General features: G+C 39.9%; 1 protein-coding gene across 4 annotated transcripts in view; it reads right to left on the bottom strand.

The window, feature by feature from the left end:
• Positions 1-4,237: 4,237 nt before the first annotated feature.
• Positions 4,238-26,191, bottom strand: part of prkd3 (protein kinase D3) — a 62,549-nt gene continuing 40,595 nt past the window's right edge. For all 4 annotated transcript variants that reach the window (XM_057859439.1, XM_057859440.1, XM_057859441.1 and 1 more), the window contains 9 exons: positions 20,799-21,075; positions 20,433-20,485; positions 18,920-18,992; positions 18,732-18,838; positions 18,484-18,645; positions 14,132-14,230; positions 13,772-14,039; positions 6,627-6,712; positions 4,238-6,529 (listed from right to left, as the gene is read on the bottom strand). In XM_057859439.1, coding sequence (XP_057715422.1) covers positions 6,356-6,529; positions 6,627-6,712; positions 13,772-14,039; positions 14,132-14,230; positions 18,484-18,645; positions 18,732-18,838; positions 18,920-18,992; positions 20,433-20,485; positions 20,799-21,075 — 1,299 coding nt within the window. In that variant the 3' untranslated portion in view covers positions 4,238-6,355. The remainder of the gene's footprint in view (positions 6,530-6,626; positions 6,713-13,771; positions 14,040-14,131; positions 14,231-18,483; positions 18,646-18,731; positions 18,839-18,919; positions 18,993-20,432; positions 20,486-20,798; positions 21,076-26,191) is intronic.

Raw genomic sequence — 26,191 nt, 5'->3', positions numbered from 1 at the left:
TTTTAAAGTGCGGAAGTTGCGGTTTACTGTCGTTATTATTTGAAGTCAATCGACCAACTAAAACGTGAGATATTGTCATTTAAGTTTTATAGTTTTATTGTCCTCTCAAAAAAACATTAAAACGCTGCATGGATCATTTGTTTATGTCTATATTTCCATCATTTCTTGTCCTTTTTCAAAAGGGAAGCTCCATGAAAAAAACACAAATCAAACGAACCCTTTCAAAGTCACAGTGGAAGCACAAAATGCGTTTTTTTTTTTTTTTATAAATACAACTGCCGTGCGAGGTTCCACCGAACGAGAGGGAGGAGTGTTCTGAAGCAGCGAGGTGGCGAGCGACGGCCATTTGGGTCGAGCGAGCGACTTTGTGTGACTTTGAGAATGAACGGAAAACTAAATTTAACGCAAGCAATTGTGCTTTTTAATCAACTTGAGGAAGAGGATGGTCCAAATTCGTCATCATCGTCTTCTTCGGAAGAGTCCTCGAGTGAAGATAGTGACAGATTTGAACACGTGGGTGACGCCATCGACGAGCAGAGGTAAGCCAACTCACTTTTTTTTTTTTTATGCTGAAAAAGTTTCTTTTGAAAGTTTCTTTTGATATTGCAAGACAAAGTTAATTTTGATGCAATAGAAGTGTGTGTTTGTGTATATAATAATAAAATGTGCATATCAGGGTTAGGGTTAGTGTGTATCCAAGGCAGGAATTTATAATTTGTGGTGTTCTTCTTTCTTGATGAAGATTAGGGATGTAGCACATATTCAGCTATGGTATTCTTTCTATTGTCATACACATAGATTTCCATTATTATTTTTTGCTGTATATATTTTTATTTTATACTTTATTATTTTCATAAATACTGACTTTTTTTCATGTACATTTATAGTGACAATGAAAGTAAAGTGAAATGAAAATGGAAGGGTGGAAGGGTGGAAAGAGGACCGACACCCCATGGAATTGTGGGCTGTGTGATGTAGCCCTGTGTCTAATTCCAGGACGAAACTGCTTTTCGGAGTGGCATGCCTGAAAAAATTTTAACTTGTTTATTGTAAATATTTTTGAAAATACTTTTTTTCCCAATGTTATATATATATATTTTTTCCCCCCACAATAAGTCTTCTCAATTTGTGTATATAAATGTGTGTTCAAGAAGCTTGATTGTGTGTACATAGTTTTCATCAGGTGATGGGCCGCAATACCTAAACTCATAAAGAGATGCCCTCTAAACACTTTTTGTGTTAGATGGTATATATTTTTTCACTGTTCTTCACTGTTTGGTCTGCTGTATATAACCTGTTTTGACTAGAGCATGTATAAAGGCAAAAAACACCTATGGCGATACCTGTTGTTTATGTTGAATTGTCAAATATAAGACTATTTATTCTAAATTTTTTTGGTTGAATGTTCATCCTAACATGTTGAATAAATATTACAAAGTTTCAAAACGGTTCGTTACGCATGTTTGGTTGTCAATTGGACATCAATATTAAAAATTTTGACAAAACGATTTTGGAATTTTTGGTCTATTTGGGCCGAAAATGATGATTTATAATTGGTCAGTGAAGGAAACAACAGTTTGGACATGAAGTTCAAGGTGTCACAAAAAAAGAGACCAAATCAGGCCATCGTAAACAAATATTTCTTTGAAATATAAAGGCAACTTCAAAGGCATGCAAAATCAGACAAAATAGGCCCAGACCTTAAAGGGTTAATATATATCCTATTAAGTTGTTAAAATTGAGATTTTGCATTTAGTATGTGAGGAAATGAGGGAAAATAAAAATTAGGAGAGTTTGTTAACTTTTATTTTGCAAATCATTGAAAAAATACAATTTTGAATGAAAATCAATTTTTGTATGTGTTATAAAAATAACTGAGCTAAAACAGTTTTCTTTGCATTTCAGTAATTAAGAGGTTTGACCCCCCCCCCTGCCCCCCGCAAAAAATAAGAAAAAAATAAATAATAAAATTTCTGGCTCCATGGCGACCTTCACGTTCGGGAGTTCCGGCAAGAAATTCTAGCCACTTTCACCCCTGCTTACACATATTTCAATGTTTTCGAGAAACAAACATACTCATGCAAAAAAACATTTTTTCTTGGGAGCTCCAGGGGGAGGCGGGCCCGCCCACAGGAGAGCCCCATGCCTGGGCGAAACTTTCCTGTCTTCCCCTTACCCTCTTCAGGAAGTCTGCCCCAGTTCGTTTGTTGTGGCAACAATTTCGAAGTCAAAGATGACTAAGCCAATTATTGCTAACGATTTTTAAGCTAGACTGTCCTTACGCCGATATTATTTTATCCATAATCACGCATGAAACCTATGGTATGAACATAACGTGAACCCACGTTACGTTATGTTCATACCATAGGTTTCATGCTTTTTAACTTTTCTCTTAACTTTTCATGTATGGGCATTGATCTGCACACCTCATAGTGAACTTCATTTTTGTCTCAGCAAAGCCGAGCCAATTCCAGTGGCCTCATCACAGGGGCTGAAACGTTCTCTCCCTTTTCTTTTTATATTGGATTTCGCTTTCCTTCAACTCCTCCGGTGAGTTTTATCTTTCTTGAGTTGTCTTTTTTTCCCCCCATTGCTTGACCGGGTGCTGAGGGGTTCAGAAACATGTCTTGTAGTATAATTTCTGGTGGGTACTGAGATACTGGTAATCAATCAGCTGCAGTAATCAGGTTGCACGCGTTCACACGTGAGCAAGCGAACGAGGTGTGTTTACTCCTCACAGAAAGAAACGGCTGGCTGCATAGCTGGCTGCTGTAAGGTTGTGTTTGATCGGGATAGCGTAACATCATCAAAACACGGAACCGCTGGTAATTAATGTCAAATAAGATTTTTTTTTTTTTTTAAATATATGCATTATTTTGACTGGCCCCACCTGGCCAGTGGTTGGAGCATTCTAGTGGCCCTGACGGCTTTAGAAGTACGTCCAGGCCACCGGGCCATTTATATTGTCGAACGCTGTTAGATCAAAGTCGGTCGATGCAATTGCAAATGGGATGTGATCATGGTTGGCTCATTCATATGTTTGGGGCAGATTTGGTCTAGAAAAAAAAATCATTTTTTTGAAACCCATCCATTTATTGCACTTGATCTTGTCATCAACTCACATTTTGGAAAGTGATTGTATCCACAAAATTAATGTACAAAAGCCCTTTAAGGCATACTGAATACAGTATACTGCAGGTGTATTTCCGGGATTTAAAAAAAGAAAAACAGATTAGTGAATCAATGACAGTGCAAATGTGTGTTCTCATATCATAAGTAGGATGGAACAATAACATTAGCAACAACCCACTAAGATGAAAAGAATAGCAAGCCACCCCGGTAGGTTGCAGTCAATAGTGTATTAGGTGGTAAGATGTGTCAAGTCTGAGGACCACCTTGATCTCCCTGGAGGTCAAACACAACCATGGATAGCCGTGTCCTGGGAGGCCTCGTCTGCCATCACAGTGAAATGGAACCAGCCCAGAAAGCAAACAAGATCTCTCCTCATTTCTCCTGGACCAACCTTGTCTGGGTGATGGGCTTTTCTGTTGTTCTGTTTGTTTGCCTGTTTGGTCTGAAGCCCAAGGATACCCGGCATGAAGCATCGAGAGGGGAAGAGGAAGACGGATTGGGGGGGTGGGTCGGATGAGAGCATGACATTTGGACCTCCCTCCGTGGGGTGACGAGACCTGCTGAGTAGCTCTACTGCAGGAAACAAATACAGTGAGAACCCAGCATCAAACCACTCTGACCAATAAATCAAAAGAGGTTATATTTTCATGCATGTTATGGGAAAGTCTCACTTCGTGAGTAATGATTAGGATTCTGTCAAATATGGTGTGCAATTTTATACAATATACATTTAAGACTGAGAGTCGAGAAGGAAAAAAAAGTACTTCAGAAGATGTTCAACACGACTAAAGTCTAAATAGTCGATAATATAAAAGCCCCAAGTATTTCACCATGTGTTTGGGTCAAATCTACTGCTTTAAGCGAGTCATTGGCAAATAACTTACAAGACTGCCACCCTCTGGCAAGAAAAAGAATTTCAGTGGTGCTGTGATAAACGCTTTCCTAGTGATTGAGCTATATAATAATTTGGCAATTACAGCAATAAAACTGCACTATTCTAAAGACTCAAAACGTGCACTTTTACTCTGCAATGTCAGAACACTTTTGTCATCATATTTTCCCAGACTTAATAATCATTCATTAAACACATGAAAGGGACACAATGTAGGGAGGGGGGAAAAAACATAATTTATTTATTTAAGCTAGAAAGGAATCGGGTATCGTAGAAAATGAGTCTTTTTAGTTTGCATCATTAATGTGCTACGGATTAAATAGACATTTTGCCGTGGGGTTCACCTCACCCCACTTCATGCTGAGGACAAGCACTACAGAAAATATATCAATAGATGGAAATACTACTGTAATATGAAAAAGATTTGTAGATTGGCCGTTTATAAAATTTCACATTAGCGTCTTTTTATGAATTGCAATTAACAGCCCTGTGATTATCAGTTTTAACAAAAGTCAGTAATGCATCTGTCCAACCAGAGGGGGAGACATTACACAGAATTTTCTGAGTATTTTGTGAGTCTCTCTAGTGGAGAAGCAGTTTTCGTCACAAAGGTTAATGGGGTCATTTTGGCCAGAAAAGTTCACATCTTGAAAGAATTCAAGTGAGCAGATAAAGGCGGACAGTATTGGATAGCCACTCGAGAGAAAAAACGTTTTTCTCTCAACTTCTCCACAGTGGTTATTACGAGTTGGGCTTGCTGCATTTAGTGGTCATTGCAGAAACCATCAGAGGAGGAATGGGGGGGGGAGTTAGATTAATCACAACTGTCCAAATCTCTGTAATTTCTTACTGCTGCAGTTGGATACACATTTGATACTTAAGGGGTCCCATGATAACATTTATCATGTACAATTTCAAAGACCCCACAATCTCCCACATTGCAGTCACTCTTTCACCATGTCATTATTCCCTTGCGGTGACTGTCCCAGAATCACATCCATCTGTTCAGAAACCTGTGACATGGAAAGAGAAGGGGGGGGGGGGGGCAAGTCCCTCACTATGATACAATTTTAAAACAGTACAACAACCAGAGAGCAAGCTCGAGCTGTTTATGTTGGGGTCAGCACATATTTCTTCAACTAAGATTAGACACACAGCAATGAGAAGTTTAAAACTGTATGGATTTACTTCTCCGTTAGAAAGTGTTGTCTTTAATTTCAATTGTATGCATAGAAATTAAAAATAAAAATCTGCCAATCCAGCGGCAACAGTTGAAAATGTACTCCCAGATCACAAGACCAGATTCAACTACAAAACTGCTGTACACTAATCTGCCATTGTGAACATACTGTACTAAAATGACTAATTCAGACATCAGCATCATACACACAATGGATAGTTTTGTTCCATGTGGCACCGCTGCTCTCTGCAGTTTACAGAGCATTAAAAAAAAAATCACATATCCCATAAATGGATGCTTACAGGGTTTAAAATAGTAAAAATGAACACAAAGCTCACATTGCTGGTTTGAGACTAACACTGAAGTAAAAAAAAGTCCATTTGTGTCAAATTGCATGTACTGACTAATTATGCCTATGGGTTCATAGTACTCCAGAAGAGTTTTTTTAGGCCATAGCTCAGATGAAAAAAACATGTCAGGCACTCATTATGCATCATGAGCTCAACCGGTTAGTTTTCACTGACTGTGCACCAAGACCAGACGTGCCCTCTGTAGCAGCAAATGGAGTTTCCATTGGAATGTTCAATGCAATATAGTGCAAAACATCACCAGAATTACTAAATACATTAAAGCAATATACAAAATACACACCATTCTTCCAGTTTCATGCCAAAGGACAGTCTCACAAACTGTTTGGAAATGAGAATTTACAGTACATGTGATAAATTCTCAGACACCAAATCCCTTGCAAAAAGTGCCCTTTACCTCTGGGATGAGCTTCATCTCTCTCCGTCAACCTCTTCTCATATAAACAAAGAACACAACCATATTATTACTAAAAATGAACTACAACTGTCAAAAAAAAGACAATCAAGTTTCTCTTGGTATGATTGTCATTACATCCATGGAATGTGTATGTATGATGCAAAGAGGACAATGTCAATCTCTCCTCAATTTCTGTGGCGCACATCCTCAGCTTGACTTGTAGCAGTGCAGCACGCTACAAACTTGGGCTTTTCCATGCATCATGAGCCCTCCTGTTTCCACAGCAAACTGTTGATTGGAGGGGCTTGACCTACAGCTCCTAAAATTTGAAGCAAAACGTTCCCTGTGGTCTTCCTAAATAATTGTGGTTCAAGTCCCTTGTGCCACTAGGGATCCTCGTCCATGTCGTCCAGGTTGGGTGCCATGATGAAATGTTTGGGGTAAACAAGACTGTGCTCATCTGCGTACTCCTCCCAGCGTGCGTCATCACTTTCGTGAGTGATGTAGCGTTCGCCTCGTCGCGTCTCAAAGTCCCTGAGGTCCAACCATGTCTGATAATCCTAAGGGAAAAACATATTAGTCAGAATAGGGTGTTCAAATATCAAAAGATTATACTAGTAAATATGACTTGAAAGATATACATAATATAGAGGTCACCTGCAACCAAGGATGACTGAGACACTTGTCGACACTGTACCTCTTCCTCATCTTCACTTGGAGGAGATTATTGATCAGATCTGTGGCTGTAACAATGAATGATCATGTTTAGACTGTTTCAGTGCATCATAACACATATTGTATGCTGTAAATGAATGCTAACCCTTGCTCTGACACCCTTAGAATAAAACACTTGAATGTGGGTTAAAGTTGTGTTCAAAATCATTCTTCTAACATTTGTTAAAATACAATACGGCAGGGGTCGTTGAATAATTTTGAACACACTTACATGTACAGTATTCTTGTGTATTAATATTAAGAGACCTTTTGAGAGGTATGTTTTGCATGTTGCGTGTTTAGTATATGCCCTGCATGTAACTGCCACATAGAATTACACCTTTTTTTTTGCTTTATATCATCTATTTCACACACCCCCATGTGTCATGTAATAATATTCTTTTTTCTTTAAAGATCCAATGAATTTAGAGTGGGGCAAATAAGTATTTAGTCAACCACCAATTGTGCAAGTTCTCCTACCTGAAAAGTTTGGAGAGGCCTGTAATTGTCAACATGGGTAAACCTCAACCATGAGGGACAGAATGTGGAAAAAAAAAACAGAAAATCAGATTGTTTGATTTTTAAAGGATTTATTTCCAAATTAGAGTGGAAAATAAGTATTTGGTCACCTACAAACAAGCAAGATTCCTGGCTGTCAAAGAGGTCTAACGTCTTCTAACGAGGTTTAACGAGGTCTAACTAGGCTCCACTCGTTACCTGTATTAATGGCACCTGTTTTAACTCATTATCGGCATAAAGACACCTGTCCACAAACTCAGTCAGTCACACTCCAAACTCCAATATGGCCAAGACCAAAGAGCTGTCGAAGGACACCAGAGACAAAATTGTACACCTGCACCAGGCTGGGAAGACTGAATCTGCAATAGGTAAAACGTTTGGTGGAAAGAAATCAACTGTGGGAGCAATTATTAGAAAATGGAAGACATACAAGACCATTGATAATCTCCCTCGATCTGGGGCTTCATGCAAGATCTCACCCCATGCCGTCAAAATGATAACAGGAACGGTGAGCAAAAATCCCAGAACCACACAGGGGACCTAGTGAATGACCTACAGAGAGCTGGGACCACAGTAACAAAAAAGGCTACTATCAGTAACACAATGCGCCGCCAGGGATTCAAATCCTGCACTGCCAGACGTGTCCCACTGCTGAAGAAAGTACATGTCCAGGCCCATCTGCGGTTCGCTAGATAGCATTTGGATGATCCAGAAGAGGACTGGGAGAATGTGTTATGTCAGATGAAACCAAAATACAACCGTTTGGTAGAAAACCAGGTTCTCGCGTTTGAAGGAGAAAGAATACTGAATTGTCTTACACGGACTGTATTTATCAATTAAACCTGAGCAGATCAGGCAAGTGGACAAACTAAGCACCTGCGTCCGAGATATAATACCTGGATGAGCACTAACTATCTTCTACTTAACTCTGAAAAGACAGAAATCCTTATAATAGGCCAGAAAAGTGTGAGAGACTCTTTAGCTGCCCAGATAGTCACTCTGGACAATGTAAGTGTAGCCTCCAGCACCACAGTTAAAAACCTAGGAGTTTTATTCGACCTGACTTATCGTTTAAAGCTCACATTAAACAAACCTGCAGAACGGCCTTCTTTCACCTGCGCAACATAGCCAAAATTAGAAATATTTTATCTAAAAGCGATGCAGAAAAATTAATTCACGCATTCGTTACATTGAGATTGGACTACTGTAACTCCCTACTTGCAGCTTGTCCTAAAAGTTCTCTAAAATGTCTTCAGCTAGTCCAAAACGCAGCAGCAAGACTTTTAACAGGAACCAATAGAAGACAGCACATCACCCCTGTGCTTCAGGCCCTTCATTGGCTTCCAGTCGAGTTTAGAATTAAATTTAAAATCCTCCTTCTTACATTTAAGACCATTAATGGGTTGGGGCCATCTTATCTCACCGATGCGCTGGTTCCATACCGCCCCAACAGAACACTCCACTCTCAGAATGCAGGTCTACTGGTAGTTCCCAAGGTTTCTAAAAGTACTGTCGGAGCTAGAGCCTTGAGCCACCAAGCCCGTTTTATGGAATCAGCTTCCAGCTAATATTAAAGAAGCCGAGACAGTCTGCAAATTTAAGATTAGATTAAAAACGTTCCTATTCAACAAAGCTTATGGTCAGGCTAGTTGAAGTCGGAGTAGACTCAAAGTTTAGTCTAAGCTGCACTAGAAGCTCTAAAGCTGGGGGAAGTACAGCCACTGAGTTCTAGCTCCTTTTTCTCACTCTACCTACCACTTATCTTACTTTATTTCTATTTTCCAATGCTAATATCTAGTTGTCTAGTCTCTTCATCACTAGTCATCCGGTGTCCCCTTCAGCTGCAGCCTCCTGACTGTCCGGACCCCTGGCTGGATGGACGTCCTCGTTGCTACCCCCCAGTCTCATCTGGCTAGATGGACCTCTTCTTGTTCCTTTACTCCACTGCATCTTTACGGACTGTAACTTCGCTTGCTAATTCCCATTAACAGTCCTGGGGCTTCCTGTCTATCCGTCCTGGGAGTGGATCTCTCCTGACTGTGGTACTCCCCAAGGTTTCTCATTTTCTCCCGGAGACTCTGGAGTTTTTCCTTGCCGACATGGAGGGTCTAAGGATGGGGGATACCCAGGACTTGAACTTTATTTATTCATCTTTGTTGCTTCATTTGCTGTTTCTGATTGTGTATCATATTGCCTCTGCAAAGCCCTTTGAGACAACGTTGTTGTGATCCAGGGCTATACAAATAAAATTGAATTGAAAAATTGAATTGAAAGTTCAGACCGCCACCCACATTCTGGAAAAATGCGGCCCAGATCGGATTTAGACCACATACGAGAGTGACCCAGATGGGATTTGAAATGGTCCACTTCTATGAGACTTGTCACATTCAAACAGTCAAGTTAATGCTTACCTTGAGTCGGAAAAACACGAAAAAAATCGGATTCGTGCATTAAGACCTGCTGTATGAGCCTAGCCTAAGTGTCAAACAACATCAAACAGAGGTAAAACGGTCTCATTTCTTCAGCAATGTAGCAGACTACACTTTCCGTGAGGGAACGCCATTTTGCGGGATCTCGTTTGTATTTCTTAAATCAAGCGATTACCTCTGTAATTGTCGATTGACGTAATGAGGAAGGCTCCGCTTGTTGCGATGCAGTTTTCTTATCAAGCAATGAAAACTAAAAAGGGTGACTCAATTGTATAAAACGAACATACCCAAAAGTCAATAAAACAGAAGGAATCCTCGTCACAGCATTTTGCGCTGTTGGTAACAAGGAAGCCGAACTTTTAACAGCACGTCCGCCACACATCTGCCGCACATGCACGCACGTACGCACGCACACACGCACGTAAGGCGAAAAATACCAGCGGGAAAATTACCGCCCTCATTTTCATTTACCGTGCGATAAATGGAATTATTGCATATCGCGACAGGCTTAAGTGTAACGGATGAACGCATGTGGATTTATGTACCGGTATAGTGGCGCAGGAAGTAGGGTACTGTGGGTGCTGCAACACCTCCTGGTGTTGGGGGGAAAAACCCTTGTCTATTCCTTTTTTGTGTGTGTTTTAAAAGCTGACACCTTACTTGCTACCGGGTCATGTTGAATAAAGCGCAAAAACGAATTAACCATTTTCTTTTACAAAAACAGCGACATTTTCTAAAATTCAATTTGAGGTCTAACATAAAGATGAGTATGATGATAGTTCTATCTATCTTTGGTGTCTTTAAATAGGTAAGACATGTTTGTATTGTAGCCATATTGTTGTTTGCTGTTGCTCTTGAGCTTCCACTGTGCAGTTGGATAGTCGTGTGCAGTTTATTTTAGTGTTGTGAAAAGGGGGTGTTAAACTGAGGCCTATTCGAACTTTTAGTTTTTTAATCGGTTTGTGTGTTATTTCGCCGTCTAGCTGCATTGATTTGCGTTATAATACATGGGCACTTTTATTTCCAATACAAAAACTCCAACACAAACTAGGTGAAATAGAACGCTGCCTTTGTAGTAGCCAAGTAGTAGTACGTAAACTATCCAGCATGCGTGTGTACTGCCATTGTGCACCCCTTGTATGAAGATAACACAAATTTGAACCGAAACGGCTTTTAAAAAAAAATTTTTTTTATGGGAAACGCTTAAAAAGATCCTCAGCACCCACTGCTGTGAGTGACTTCCAGTGCCCATGTAAATTTTCAAAGCTGAAATAAAAGTAAAATTGACACAGAAAGGATTTCCGCAAAGTTGTGAGCGTAGAAATGATCTGAAACATTCAAGTACTGTATGTAGAATACACCAACCCCACACTAGTTAAAAATGGCTTGAGGTATGCTGTCAATGTTTCTCTATATAATAAGTGCAATTAACTATACAAAGTATAATGGTACTTAATTTGGTGTACTTGTTTTACAGATCAATCAGTGTAGGTGGTAGGTAGGGATGCAACGATACAGTTAAGTCACGGTTCGGTACGATTTTCAATACGAGGGACACGATTTTCAATTCGATTCAATACATTTAATGCTCTCAAATAAAAAATACAAGTGGTATTTTTTTTTCCGATGTTTTTTTTATTTTGCTAATAAGCAAAAATAATCCCATCATATAAACATGCATTTTAGTGCATAATATTTATGTGCTTACTTCTGACTGATCTGAAGAAATTTTGTACAAAAGTACTGAGAACAATCTTGTTACTGTTACTGTTTGTAAAGTGAGATGGGGCACACTTGATTGCTACAGCTCTCTTAGCAGCTAAGTTTTACCACATAGGCAAAACATTCTATTTGTTGTCCGAGTCCATCTGTGTGTGTGTGTACTGAATTAACAATATTTGCAGCATTATCTATAGTCACTGGTATGGATTGATTTGGCCTGCTTAACGTCCATTCAGCCATGGCGGTTTTTAATTCATTGATGTAGTATATAGACTACGTGTCCCATGATCACCCTGGGCTCACGCAGCCAATGGCATTGGACTAACATCTAGGTTGCTATTCAATGTTAGTGTCAAGTGCGCTAGTGCTGTCAGAGCATTAAAAAAAGTTAACACACAGCGCAAAAGTCACGTCTGCTCATTATTGCACAACACCAGCATATGACAATCAACTTTCATAAACAGGACGAGTTTAAAGTACAGCGTTCTTAATTTGCCACTCATTGTTCATCATGTAATGTACTGTTACCGTGAGGTACAGTGTATGACAAAAGTGAGTACACCCCTCGCATTTCTGCAGATACAGTGGTACCTCTACATACGAATTTAATTCGTTCCAGGACCTTGTTTGTAAGTCGAAATGGTCGTATGTCGAGCAGGATTTTCCCATAGGAATACATTATAATTCCATTAATTCGTTCCAAAGCCTAAAAACATACACTAAATTCTTAATAAATACTGCTGGCACTGTTACAAATGGCGATTAAACATAGAAAAACAAATAAGTTATAAATAAATAATTCAGAATAATATAATAATAAGAAGAATAATTAATAATTATTCCTGTAAATAATGTAACGAATCGGATTCTAATATGGCGGACACTTTTTACTGTCCCTGAACGCACCGCGAAGGTGACGTCTCAGTGAGATAGGTCGGTGCGGTAGAGATAATACTTTCGTTTTCTTGAGAGCGGTCAACTGCTTAAGACAATGGGCGTTTTGTGTTGGATAAGTTCTTAAATAAATGATAAAAACGTGACGAAGCTGGCGATTTCCTTGGCAATGTTACCACAATAATAATTGTCACCTTAACTTATAAATAGTGGCGAACGGTGGTCGGAAGAGGACCATGGAGCTGTATTGTTGAGCCAGTTCAGGGACGCGCACCCCAAGCTCATATTTTTCTATAACTTGCATCTTCATTTCAAAGGTAAGCATCACTTTTTTCCTTGTTTCTCCAACTGTATCAACTTTTTTTGAAAACTGTGTTGATTTCTCACACAAGAAAATCCACCGTGCGTTCGTTTGCCGTGCTGTCATGTCGTCGTATTTCGAGCAACTCGTCGGATGTAGAAACAAATGGCGGCTCAAATTTTACGTCGGATGTCGAAAAGATCGTGTGTCGAAGTGATCGTATGTAGAGGTACCACTGTATTTAAGTATACAGCATCTTTTCATAGGACAACACTGACAAAATGACACTTTGACACAATAAAAAGTAGTCTGTTTGCAGCTTATATAAAAGAGTTAATTATATTCCCCTCAAAATATAGCCATTAATATCTAAACCTCTGGCAACAAAAGTGAGTAAACCCCATAGAAACTACATAAGTCCCTAAATGTCCAGATTGAGTATTGCTTGTCATTTTCCCTCCAAAATGTCACGTGACTCGTTACAGGATTGCTGTCAGCATTGCTGCAGGGATTTAAGAAGTGGGGGGTCAGCTTGTTAGTGCTCAGACCATACGCCGCACTCTACATCAAATTGGTGTGCATGGCTGTCACCCCAGGAGGAAGCCTCTTCTGAAGACGGTACACAAGAAAGCCTGCCCGTCTCATCAGACCATAGGACATGGTTCCAGTAATCCATGTGCTTTGTTGACATGTCTTCAGCAAACTGTTTGCAGGCTTTCTTGTGTACCGTCTTCAGACGTTGAAGATGCCTCCTCAAACTTTTTTCTTTTCTCGCTAGCCATGATCCGCTGTGTGTCACAAACAAAAGCAGTGTGTTTGACCCCACCCTTGAGGCAGTTTGTGGAAGGAGGGGAGAAGGGCTGCTTGCGGGAATGGAGGAGCTTTCTCTGAACTTTTCAAGGCAGAGCGCTCAGCTTTGGCTGGGGCCCGCACATTTTAGCGAGAAAATGTTCAGAAAATACATTTTGGGAGCTTTTCATTTGGATCGAATGTTTTTGCGCATTGAATCAAAGAGGGCGTATCGAACGGTTCAAAACAAAATCGAGTATTATTGCATCCCTAGTAGGTGGTAGGGCAGTTGCTTGGGCGGCTGGGGAAATTTGAAAGGGATTCATATTATAACTTCACGGCAGCAAAGTTCAGACACGTAGGCGGTCAAGATACCCCCCGCCCCATGCATCTGAGAATGACTCTGAAACTCAGCCACATTGGAGGATATTTACCTTCTGCTGAGATGTCCTTCCAAGGTGTAGGAGGGTACATAAAGGCAGCATTCTGAATCTGATCGTTGATGTCTTCGTCCTCATTGAAAGGGAATGTCCCGCTCAAGCTAACGTACACAATAACTCCCACAGACCACATGTCCAATGAGCGATTGTAGCCTTTACTACGCAGGACCTCTGGAGCCAGGTAAGCTGGAGTGCCCACAACTGACCGGCGGAAAGACTTCTCACCAATGATGCGGGCAAAGCCAAAGTCACACAGCTTTACCTAGAAGTTGGAAGAGAGGTTTGCCTTTGGGCGCACACGGACACACAAACACATTCACGTGTGCACACATATACACAAACCCCGTCTTTTACCTGGGGAAAAGGTTCTGCAGAGGCCAACAGTACATTCTCAGGCTTCAAGTCGCAGTGAACTATGTTTTTGAAGTGCAGATGTCGCAAGGCCACCAGAATCTATGGCAAAAGGCACAATATTATTAATTCTTTTTTAAAAACACAGATTTAACTCAAAACCTTCTTGAAGAGGAAACTGTCTTTATCGACAGAATGGATCCTGTGGCATCATCAGTTACTGTACTTGTTATCTTCTTATGTGCTGCCATGTGGAAAAGTGTAGGCACAGTCGATTAATACTTCATCTTGACTAGTTGTTTATGTCAACAATTACAATAACGAAAATATTTAATCGACGAACAATTTTTTCATGCCGAAGATGTGTCGAGCTAAAAACATGGCTCGGGAGACTAGAACATAACGAAACAAATGCCAGTTTTCGTCTGGCGAGCCAAAAATGCGACATTGTTTCCATCATGTGTTCACAATGCGTGACGTTTTCAGATTGTACGTGTAGTACGTCAGATTCCATCATAGCAGTGTTTGGGTAGTGTCACTCATGTGAGATGTGCTGAGCTTCTCCCTCCTCACTGCAGTTTAGGATGTGTCTCAAGCTACGCTGCGATCCATCTTGGTTGTTTGGAAACACTGTAAGATTTATTTTCTTATCTTGGCAAGAGAGACGATGCAATGTTGCTTTGGCCTTTACAGGTGCTGTGTGATGTGCGATCATCAGACGCTAAATGTAATCCTGGTGTTAGCGAAGCATTCGCATTAGCTTCAGAATGGCAAGCGTCCTCTTAAAACACTGGCCAGTCTAAAGCAGAGCCACTTGGCTTTTCTGGTCAGTAAGTCTAGAGGATGTTAAACGCTCAGACAACTTTTTTTAACATACAGTTCATGGCTCCTGGGCAGGTCTAACTGAAAATAATGTACAGTAGTACCTCTACATATGTATTTAATTCATTCCAAGACCTGGTTTGTATGTTGAAATGGTCGTATGTCGAGCGGGATTTTCCCATAAAAATTCATTATAATTCCATTCATCCATTCCACAGCCCAAAAACCTGCCAATCCTAATCCTAAATCCTTCATAAATATTGCAGGTACAATTACACATAGCAAAACAAATACATTATAAATACAAATCGGAATAATGATTATAATGTACCAAATCAGGATCTAATGTAGCGGTTGTGTTTTGCATGCTGTTCCTGAATGCACAGTGTGACTGACGAGAAAGTGCGAGAGGTGCATTAGAACGAGAAGCTTTTACTTTTTTGATTTTCGGTTGTTGTTGGTGTCGGTTACGGCAGACAGTAGCCATGTTGTGTTGCACAAATTCTGAAATAAATGATTAAAAACCTGACGAAGCTAGCGACTTCTTTGCCAAAGCTACAATAATACTACTTGACACCTTAACTTATAAAGACTGGCAACCAGAGGTCGGAGAAGGACGGTCATGATCGTAGACATATTCCGAGCCAGTTCAGTGATGTGCACACCACACTCATATTTTTCTATCATTTCCATCTTTAATTTCAATGCTAAGCGTCAACTTTTTTCTTTTTTCACCACCCGCATTAACCTTCTTGGGACCCATGTTGAGGTCTCTCACAAGAAAATCGTAAGTGGTGTCATCTTGCGGAAAAACAATTCAATTGTGATGTTGTTGTAAATAGTCGTATTTCGAACATGTAGTCACATATCGAGACAAACGACGAATCAAATTTGACGTCGGATGTCGAAAGGATCGTACTGTATATCGAGGTGTTCGTGTTTTGAGGTACCACTGAACTGCTTTTCCTGCTAAGTGTGTATTTTATCACAAAGTTGGCGTTGCCCTTGTAGCCACTACAATATGTGCTTGTTTGACTATTCATTTGAAATTGTTGGAAAGCTTTTTTATTTTTGGACTAAAAATGTTAAATTTGACAGACGAAAACATTTTGAGTAACTCGACTAAAACTAAACGAAATTTGTATGACATATTGTTGACTAAAACTAAACGAATACGAAAAAATTTTGAAACATGACTAAGCCTAATAAGTATTTTTGTCCAAAAGGCTTAGACAAAAATTAAAAGGGCTGCCAAAAACAACACTGATCTTGACCAATATGTCATTTCATCATCACGTCTCTATTCATGAGGTAATCCCTCATGCATGACTGTCTGTAGCCTCTTTCCAAAACCACACCACGCCAGGCTCCTCTATGCTGACTCTGGCTATGACAAACGTCCTCCTGGCCACATCAGAGCAAGACCTGCCACAGCTAATGCGCCCTGTTGTGACTGGGGCTGCTTCTGTTTGAGATCCAGGATTCACCGAAGCCCAGAAGCCCGCTGTTCTTCTAATCACGCCACAAAAGCACCGCACACAGCCGCCAGTAATCCAAAGCCAGGGAGGAGGCCCATTTCACACCGACTGTTCTCATAAACAATTGCCCACAATCAGATCACCACAAGAATCAACCAGCCTGGAGTTTGAGTAGAGGCTTGTGTGCAGCGAGATAATACGAACCATAAATAGGACACAGAGACCATGATAGACAGGAAAGCCACCAAAATGCAAGAGTGTTTGCAGAGCCACAAACATAAAATGCATTTATGTGATCTAAATATGACAATCCTGCCATTCGATTTAGAGATATCCAATGAAGACAAGAATATCGAGGATATACAGTGCCTTGCAAAAGTATTCGGCCCCCTTGAATCTTGCAACCTTTTGCCACATTTCAGGCTTCAAACATAAAGATATGAAATTTAATTTTTTTGTCAAGAATCAACAACAAGTGGGACACAATCGTGAAGTGGAACAACATTTATTGGATCATTTAAACTTTTTTAACAAATAAAAAACTGAAAAGTGGGGCGTGCAATATTATTCGGCCCCTTTACTTTCAGTGCAGCAAACTCACTCCAGAAGTTCAGTGAAGATCTCTGAATGATCCAATGTTGTCCTAAATGACCGATGATGATAAATAGAGTCCACCTGTGTGTAATCAAGTCTCCGTATAAATGCAACCGCTCTGTGATAGTCTCAGGGTTCTGTTTAAAGTGCAGAGAGCATTATGAAAACCAAGGAACACGCCAGGCAGGTCCGAGATACTGTTGTGGAGAAGTTTAAAGCCGGATTTGGATACAAAAAGATTTCCCAAGCTTTAAACATCTCAAGGAGCACTGTGCAAGCCATCATATTGAAATGGAAGGAGCATCAGACCACTGCAAATCTACCAAGACCCGGCCGTCCTTTCCAACTTTCTTCTCAAACAAGGAGAAAACTGATTAGAGATGCAGCCAAGAGGCCCATGATCACTCTGGATGAACTGCAGAGATCTACAGCTGAGGTGGGAGAGTCTGTCCATAGGACAACAATCAGTCGTACACTGCACAAATCTGGCCTTTATGGAAGAGTGGCAAGAAGAAAGCCATTTCTCAAAGATATCCATAAAAAAGTCTCGTTTAAAGTTTGCCACAAGCCACCTGGGAGACACACCAAACATGTGGAAGAAGGTGCTCTGGTCAGATGAAACCAAAATGGAACTTTTTGGCCACAATGCAAAACGATATGTTTGGCGTAAAAGCAACACAGCTCATCACCCTGAACACACCATCCCCACTGTCAAACATGGTGGTGGCAGCATCATGGTTTGGGCCTGCTTTTCTTCAGCAGGGACAGGGAAGATGGTTAAAATTGACGGGAAGATGGATGCAGCCAAATACAGGAACATTCTGGAAGAAAACATGTTGGTATCTGCACAAGACCTGAGACTGGGACGGAGATTTATCTTCCAACAGGACAATGATCCAAAACATAAAGCCAAATCTACAATGGAATGGTTCAAAAATAAACGTATCCAGGTGTTAGAATGGCCAAGTCAAAGTCCAGACCTGAATCCAATGGAGAATCTGTGGAAAGAGCTGAAGACTGCTGTTCACAAACACTCTCCATCCAACCTCACTGAGCTCGAGCTGTTTTGCAAGGAAGAATGGGCAAGAATGTCAGTCTCTCGATGTGCAAAACTGATAGAAACATACCCCAAGCGACTTGCAGCTGTAATTGGAGCAAAAGGTGGCGCTACAAAGTATTAACGCAAGTGGGCCGAATAATATTGCACGCCCCACTTTTCAGTTTTTTATTTGTTAAAAAAGTTTAAATGATCCAATAAATTTAGTTCCACTTCACGATTGTGTCCCACTTGTTGTTGATTCTTGACAAAAAATTAAAATTTTCTATCTTTATGTTTGAAGCCTGAAATGTGGCGAAAGGTTGCAAGGTTCAAGGGGGCCGAATACTTTTGCAAGGCACTGTAAATGAGGAAAGAAACATCAGGATTTCAGGCGGTGAAAAAAAGGTTTTCTGCACACAAACCTGTGTAACTAAAAACTTCGTTATTCGTTCAGGCAGTTTGCTCTTCTCACTAGACAGGATCATTTCCAGCATGTCACCATGCAGCTTCTCCATCACTACAAACACCCGCTCGGGTGTCTCAAACATGCATTCCAGGTTGACAATTCCTGGGTGATGGAGATTCTGAAAACAGCATGTAGAAACACACACTAATGAGTGAAAAAAAACTGTTAGAGAAACAAGATTGTACTGTAATTTGAGACATTCACCTGCAAAATGGCAACCTCATTCCTCAGCTGGCTCTCTTGCTTGGTAGGGAATCTCATCTTGTCAATAACCTTTATAGCCACATCTCTGCCGCTCTTCCTGTGTTTACCTAAATTATAATTTTAAAAATGATGAAATTTTCTCAACAACTTGGAAAGCACATTTTCTGAAAATTATACTACAGACATACCTCCATACACAATGCCAAATTGTCCCGATCCCAGCACTTCATCTGAGAATATTTGGTACACCGAGGCAATATCCTGTTTAAAAAGACAATTGACACAATTCAAGTGTTGGCAATGTTTGTTTGCAAATGGTTAGCCACTAAATACACAATCTCAACTAGAGCTGAAACGAGTACTCGAGCAACTCGAGTAACTCGAGTTTAAAAACTGATCCGAGTAACTTTTTTCACCTCGAGTAATCGTTTATTTTGACAGCTCTAAGCATCACGTTTTGCTCGGACTACTTTTAATGCGGTACGTGCGGAGAGGAAGAAGGGAAAAAAAAAAACTTACTGCAGCCGACAGCCACCACAAACGACGCCGACGTTGCTAAATACTAGCCCGCACGATGCTACGTTGGTACAGGTAGCGTCTGTTAAGTCTCATAGAGATCACATGTATGTTAAACTAGATGCGCAATGACAGACTCGGCCGCGTCTGGGCAGCGGTAGTAAACAGCCGCCATCTTAAAGCAGTAGAGCGCTAAGCGCTAATAAAGAGCGCTAAGCGCTAATAAATAAGATTAACGTCACTGTCGCTACTAGCTCACGTAACGTTAGCCCTGCGGAGGGCTAGGTTTCATTTAATTATGACCACTGTCGATGCGTGGCTAACGTGTCTTACATACAGACTTTAACATAACATAGCATTGTGGAGTGATGAGGATGTAAAATAAAAACTTAATCATGCTAACTATCAATTTTAGCTCAGTAGTCATTGCTGGATAAAACACCAAGTAGCACTGCTCCCTAATTTGCTCCAATACAGCCTGTATCATACATTTATTTTGAACACTGCAAAAACTCAAAATCCTATCAGGACTTACAGTTTAGACTAACTTAAAACTTAACTAGAACTTAAAAATGGCTTGACACAAAGAGAAATTCAATTGAAACACGTGGGGAAAAATCCTAACTTTTAAGTGATGTGTGTTATCAAGCGTAACGGCATTTTTAGGTAAGATATATATATATATATATATATATATATATTTTTTTTTTTTTTTTTAATAAGATCTAAAAGTTTTTTGAGTGAAAGCAGTGAATTAGTCTTTTTTTAAAATTCTAGTTACATCTGAGATGCAATTGTTGGCTGTTTTCAACAATATACATCGAAAATGAAGACATTGATTGACAGATTAGATGAAATGTCTTGTTTTCTCATGTATATTTATAATTGCTCTTCACCTAAAAATATATTTGTTTTATCCGATTACTCGATTAATCGATAGAATTTTCAGTCGATTACTCGATTACTAAAATATTCGATAGCTGCAGCCCTAATCTCAACTATGACCAATTTTGGAACTTTCCTAAATGCACAAGTAAATGGTAGACTTTAGTCAACTGACTTGAGAAAAAGGATATGGAAGCTTCAGTGTAAGCTTTTACTAAATTTCAAATTCTTTGATCGTACATGAATGCAAGCTTGAATGGAAGTTGTGCATCTTGGTTAGTACTGTCCAAAAATACTAACCACATTTTCTTGAATTTGGCAGTTGGACACAGATATGCTGATGGACAGCTCTCCTGGAAAGGGAAAAGACATCATTTATTGCATGCAGTGGTCACTGCATCCTTATGTAATGACAAGCAGAGGTGAATTGCTCACATAGAATCTTCAACCTTATTTCAGCTGCATGACGTGAGTCACAGATCATCACAAAGCGATTTATTACGTAATAAACTGGCTTTCTTAAGTGTGAGTCTATGGTGCAAGTATGCACTGTTTCATAAGATGTGATTTTGGAAACTCACTGGTGCCGACTAGAAAGAAAAGTAAGAGAACATGATGGGGTAGTGAAAATGGAGGGGAAAAAATCTTTCTGCAGTTTAAACTTACTATGATCTTTGCCTGGGCCTGCAAGACTTGCCAGACTAGGCTGAGGTGTGACTGGCATTAGGGCCTGTCTGATGGCCTTCTCCCAACCTTGTGCAACCTCCATGCCCACTCCTGAAGCAGCCAGAACAGGGCTGTGATAGTGATTGCCATTGTTCTCCCCCACATAGTAGACCATGGTGGCTGTGATGATCTCAAAGCAGTGTGGGTTGCTTCCTTGGGCCAGATTATTGTAATCTCTGCACTGTTCTACCTGGAGAATCTCAGACAAAGGGATTTCCTACAAGAGAGATAGCACAGACTTTATAAAAAAATAGTTTATGCATAGTAATACTGGAATTTATGCAACTAATTTCTGCTACATAGTCAAGATGAGCAGGAAGTTCAAGGTAACCTTTTTTTCTTTAAACAAACTCAACATTTTTAAAAAATGTGTGAAGAAAGAAAACTACCATATATGAACATTGGACAACGATAATTTTAAAAAATGTGGTTTTCTTGCTGGAATCACAAATGGTACATTCAATTACAATAAATGCATTCTAATTCTGAAATTGAAAATAAATTATTGGAAGATAAAATCTGCTCAAGCAACAATGTAAACAAAAAGGAAGACAGACATTTAAGATTCAAAACAATAGAAAATAAGGGCTGTAAACTCACACACTCCTCTTGCTCATTAGTTGTCTGATGTAGCCTCAGTGTTGATAATGTAGTGCAGTCCCACTCCTAACTTCTCCTCACACTTACTTTCTTTCTTATGAACACATAACAGTCGGAGTAAACTTTAAAAGTCCCCCCCCATTTCCTCTATATTCACTGTCAAATCAAAGTGAGGAGGGAGGGTCGAATAATACAAATGCACAGAGGCTTGAACCAATCTGCACTAGCAGAGGCACACGCTGTCCCCTTCCGCGTGGCTCACCACAGAGTATCGGATGAAGTGCTTGTGGTTAGCGGGGCCGGGTCACGTGAACGGGCCCTGTGGCGGGCTGAAGCGCTCCGTTTCCCTGATTACAAGGCAGGACCAGCAAGAGGCCTCATCTGAGCACGAGCCACAGGCGCTACCACTAGCCACCAAGACGAAAGACGCTGCAACTACCGTTCTGAAGGGTGGTGCATTAGTGGGTGGGTGCACGTTTGACTGTGACAGGGGTCAATCCAGAAGAGACAGACAGAAGCCCCTTTACCCCATTAAAAGAGAAAACCACAAGTACAGGGGTCTCATCTTCAAACGAGGGGTTTCCAAATGGGGAAAATGGTAGCCATGCCTGGAAAGTGAGCCACGCGAACGACAGCCAGTAATCAGATTGGAAGTATAAAGCAAAGAGAGGGTAGAAGAGTGGCCACATGCTGATGAGCAATAAGGCAGAGTATCTGTGTTAAATTATAGGAATACGCTTAAGATATACTACAACTTTAGTATCTGGAAAACCTCTACATGTACACAAGCAGTAGTAAGTTTTGAGTCTCTTCACCATTCAGTTAAATGAGTCTCAAAACTTGCATGTGGAATGTATAGTACACCGTCACAATCTAATTAGATCCAATACCAAATCTTTAACATAATGCTCATTTGACATCATCAATTATATCATATAAATCTTTATTTTTGTGGATGCATTTTGGTTTACAAATGCAAGAAGTATTTATTTGGTGGTGTGCTCTGAGATTTTTTCTATTGTACAGTGGCATGCAAAACTTTGGACATCCCCAAGGAGGTAAAACTTTTGGATGCCACTGTATACTTGATGCTAACTGAATACGGATAGGTATTGAATTACATCCCTGAATCTCTATAATAAGCATAGATAAAGCACCACTAAGTAGTTCTATTAGGTTGCCCGCTCCCCATCTCTCCAAAACAGCATAAAATTAAAAAGCGGTTAAACAATCCGGGCATGAATAGGTTTACCCTAGGCCTAGGGAGACTGAACCTTTGCATGCCACTGTAAAATATGTACCCCAGGTTGAATACATGTTAGACAGCATTGCACTAAAGTGTCAGAAAATCAATTAGAAAAATCCAGCATCACAATTGAAGAAAGCTTAACCTATGTTGAGATTTCACAAACACCATTTGAATGTGATAATTTTTTTTTTTTTTTTAAAGACAGCAAGTTGTCTTCTATACACACGGTATCAGTGGTGGTGGATGCAGTGTCTGGCAAACTGGTAATTCAAAGTATCCCAAAGTTCAATTGAATTGACAAATATTTTTAGTCAAAATAATAGTAATAAATAATATTAGTAAGGTAGAGCTCGTAGTGGGGAACCCATATATTACTAAAAAAAAAAACTTGGTAACCTGCTCTAGCTGTCACGATTGATCTTATGGAGGACCAAATAGGCCATAATGAAATGCAGTGAGGAAAATTAGCATTTGAAAACACTGCGATTTTGCAAGTTCTCTCACTTAGAAATGATGGGTGGGTTTATAATTTCCATGGATGGTGCTTGTCGACTGAAAATCCAGAAATCACAGTGTATTATTTTTTTAACAAATTATTTGTTTTATTCTTTTGTAAATAAGTATTTAAACACCTGAGAAAATCAATTTTAATACTGTATTTGGTACAGTAGCCTTTGATTACAATTACAGAGGTCAAACGTTTCCTGTAACTTTTCACCAGGTTTGCACGGACCTGTGCAGGGATTTTGCACCACAGCTCTACACAGATCTTCTCTAAATCAATCAGGTTTCTGGGGTGTCACTGAGAAACACGGAGTTTGAGCTTCCTCCAAAGATTTTCTCTTGGTTTTAGGTCTGGAGACTGGCTAGGCCCCTCCAGAACCTTGATATGTTTTTTACGAAGCCACTCCTGGGTTATTCTGGCTGTCTGCTTTAGGACATTGTCATGTTGGAAGACCGAGTCACAACCCATTTTCTATGCTCTAACTGAGAGAAGGAGGTTATTCCCCAAAATCTCAATACACGGCCCTGGTCATCCTGTCCTTAATACAGTGCAGTCGTCCAGTCCAATATGCAGAAAAACACATCCAAAGCATGATGATACCACCCCCATGCTTCGCAGTAGGGATGGTGTTGTTGGGATGGCACTCATCATTCTTCTTTCTCCAAACACTAAGAGTGGAATTAAAACCAAAAAAAAATCCCATTTTGATCTCATATGACCACATGACTTTCTCCCATGACTCCTCTGGATCATCCAAATTGTCAGTGGCAAACTTAAAACGGGCCAGGACATTTGCTGGTTTAAGCAGGGAAAACGTCCGTGTCATGGGTGATTTTAAACCATGACATTTTAGTTTATTACCAACAGTAACCTTGGAAATGGTGGTCCCAAATCGTTTCAGGTCATTGACCATCTCCTCTTGTGGAGTTCTTGGCCGATTCATCACCATTCTCAAGATCACTGACACCCAACCAAATAGATTTTGCATGGAGACCCAGTCTGAGGGAGATTGACAGTCATGTTTAGGTTCTTCCATTTTCTAATAATTGCTCCAACGGTTGATCTTATATCACCAAACTGCAGGGCAATTGCTAGGTAACTCTGTCCAGCCTTTTAGAGGTCTACAAATCTGTCTCTCGTGTCTTTGGACAGCTCTTTGGTCTTGACCATGTTAGGAATTCGAGTCTTTCTGATTGTATGGGGTGGACAGGTGTTTACATGCAGCTAATAGCCTCAAACAGGTCAAAAAGTCACCGTCAAAAAGTTCAACTCAACTCTACTTATTCCTGGACTTTTTAAAGGCGCCTAACAGGTCTTTGAGGCTCACAATTCTAGCTAATAGACAGGTGTTCAAATACTTATTTGCAGCAGCATAATACAAATAAATTGTTAAAAAATCATACACTGTGATTTCTGGATTTTTTTTCTTTAGATTGTCTCTCACAGTGGACACACACCTGCCATGAAAATTTCAAACATGCCCATCATTTCTAAGTGAGAGAACTTGCAAAATTGCAGGGTGTTCAAAGACTTATTTTCCTCACTGTATATAAATAAATCTTTAAATCATTAAATGTGTCATTAATAAATTAAAATAGGAATTACATAAATAAACGTGTCATTAATACCTTAAAATACTTGTCTATTTAATACTAAAAACAAAATATTATTTCACTATTTAGTAATTATTTAATGCAGATGTGTTGCAGTACTTCATGAATTTCTTTTGTCATCTGAGTGGGACTAACACCAGATTGGTTACCCAGCACATCCAACCAACATGGGTCGATTTGAGATAAACGATTGAGGCAGAACCAGTAAGCATGATCTGACATGTGGCGTTACGCTCATTAATTACGCTAACAATTTCAATAAACTCCTCTGCTTTGCACACTACATGTTCTTGGTCAGCAGGTCCCGCCTGCTGCAATGTTTTGAAAGACTCCAGACAACAGCATTCGATTAGATCAGCGTTAGTCCTGCCTATTGACTTTGATGGGTGATTTTGACAGATAACATACCTTCATGAAGTGCTGCAACATGTGTCATGAATTAATTAGTTCTTCTTCTCTTCCTATCGGCTTTTCCCTTTTCTCATAAAATAACTAATTAAATAGTGAAGTAATTATATGTTTTTACATTAAATGAGCTGGTATTTTAATGAATCAATGACACATTTAACTACACTTTTATTCATTTTATTCCCATGTCCAATTTGGTCCGCCATATGACATAAGTCTGTAAAGTTACCCAGACGATCAAAGTTTTTTTTAGGCTGGCTGGACTGCAAAATACAGCAAGTCCGACATAACATTTTAATTCAAAAACACCTGTTTCACAGTCACACAAGGCAGAAGCATCCTGCGTATCATCCCACTGTATCACAACTCTCGCCAGAGCATAAGGCGTTGTCTTAAAACATACACAGTGACATGAACAATAAAAATTAAAACATCCCAGACACCCACTGGACAACCATCAACACACATGTGGAAGTATTTATCCCTCACTGGGTTCTCAGTGGCTAATTACTGTGTTATTAAGCCTTTGTGGCGCTGTAATCACCAAGTGGTAAGCAGGAAATGACCCTCAATTGCTTTTAGGCTCCAAATAAAAAATAAAAACCTTGATTGAAAGCTTTAATGATCAGGCAAATTTTACATATTTGTAGTTGGATGTATGTCTGTATGTTTTACTATCACTTAAATGAAACTATGACTAGGTTCAGACTGCAGGACTTCATGAACAATTCCGATTTCTTTGTCATATTTAATCTTTTTGCATGATCGTTCATCTGACCTTTTTCCATTAAGCCCGTGTATGTATTACGTATGTGCACTAGCTCGCCATCTACCATGCACTAATCAAACTGACCCGCATGCAAAGAAGCATGAAAACAAATGACTACACATGCTGGCTTTACAACATGATTCTAAGGTGACCATAATTTGATTTCCAAAAAAGATGACACAAATAACA

Source organism: Corythoichthys intestinalis, chromosome 15, assembly GCF_030265065.1.
Source record: "Corythoichthys intestinalis isolate RoL2023-P3 chromosome 15, ASM3026506v1, whole genome shotgun sequence".
NCBI lineage: Eukaryota > Metazoa > Chordata > Actinopteri > Syngnathiformes > Syngnathidae > Corythoichthys > Corythoichthys intestinalis.
Note: the sequence above shows the minus strand (reverse complement) of the source record. Positions and strands in the feature narration are given on the sequence as shown.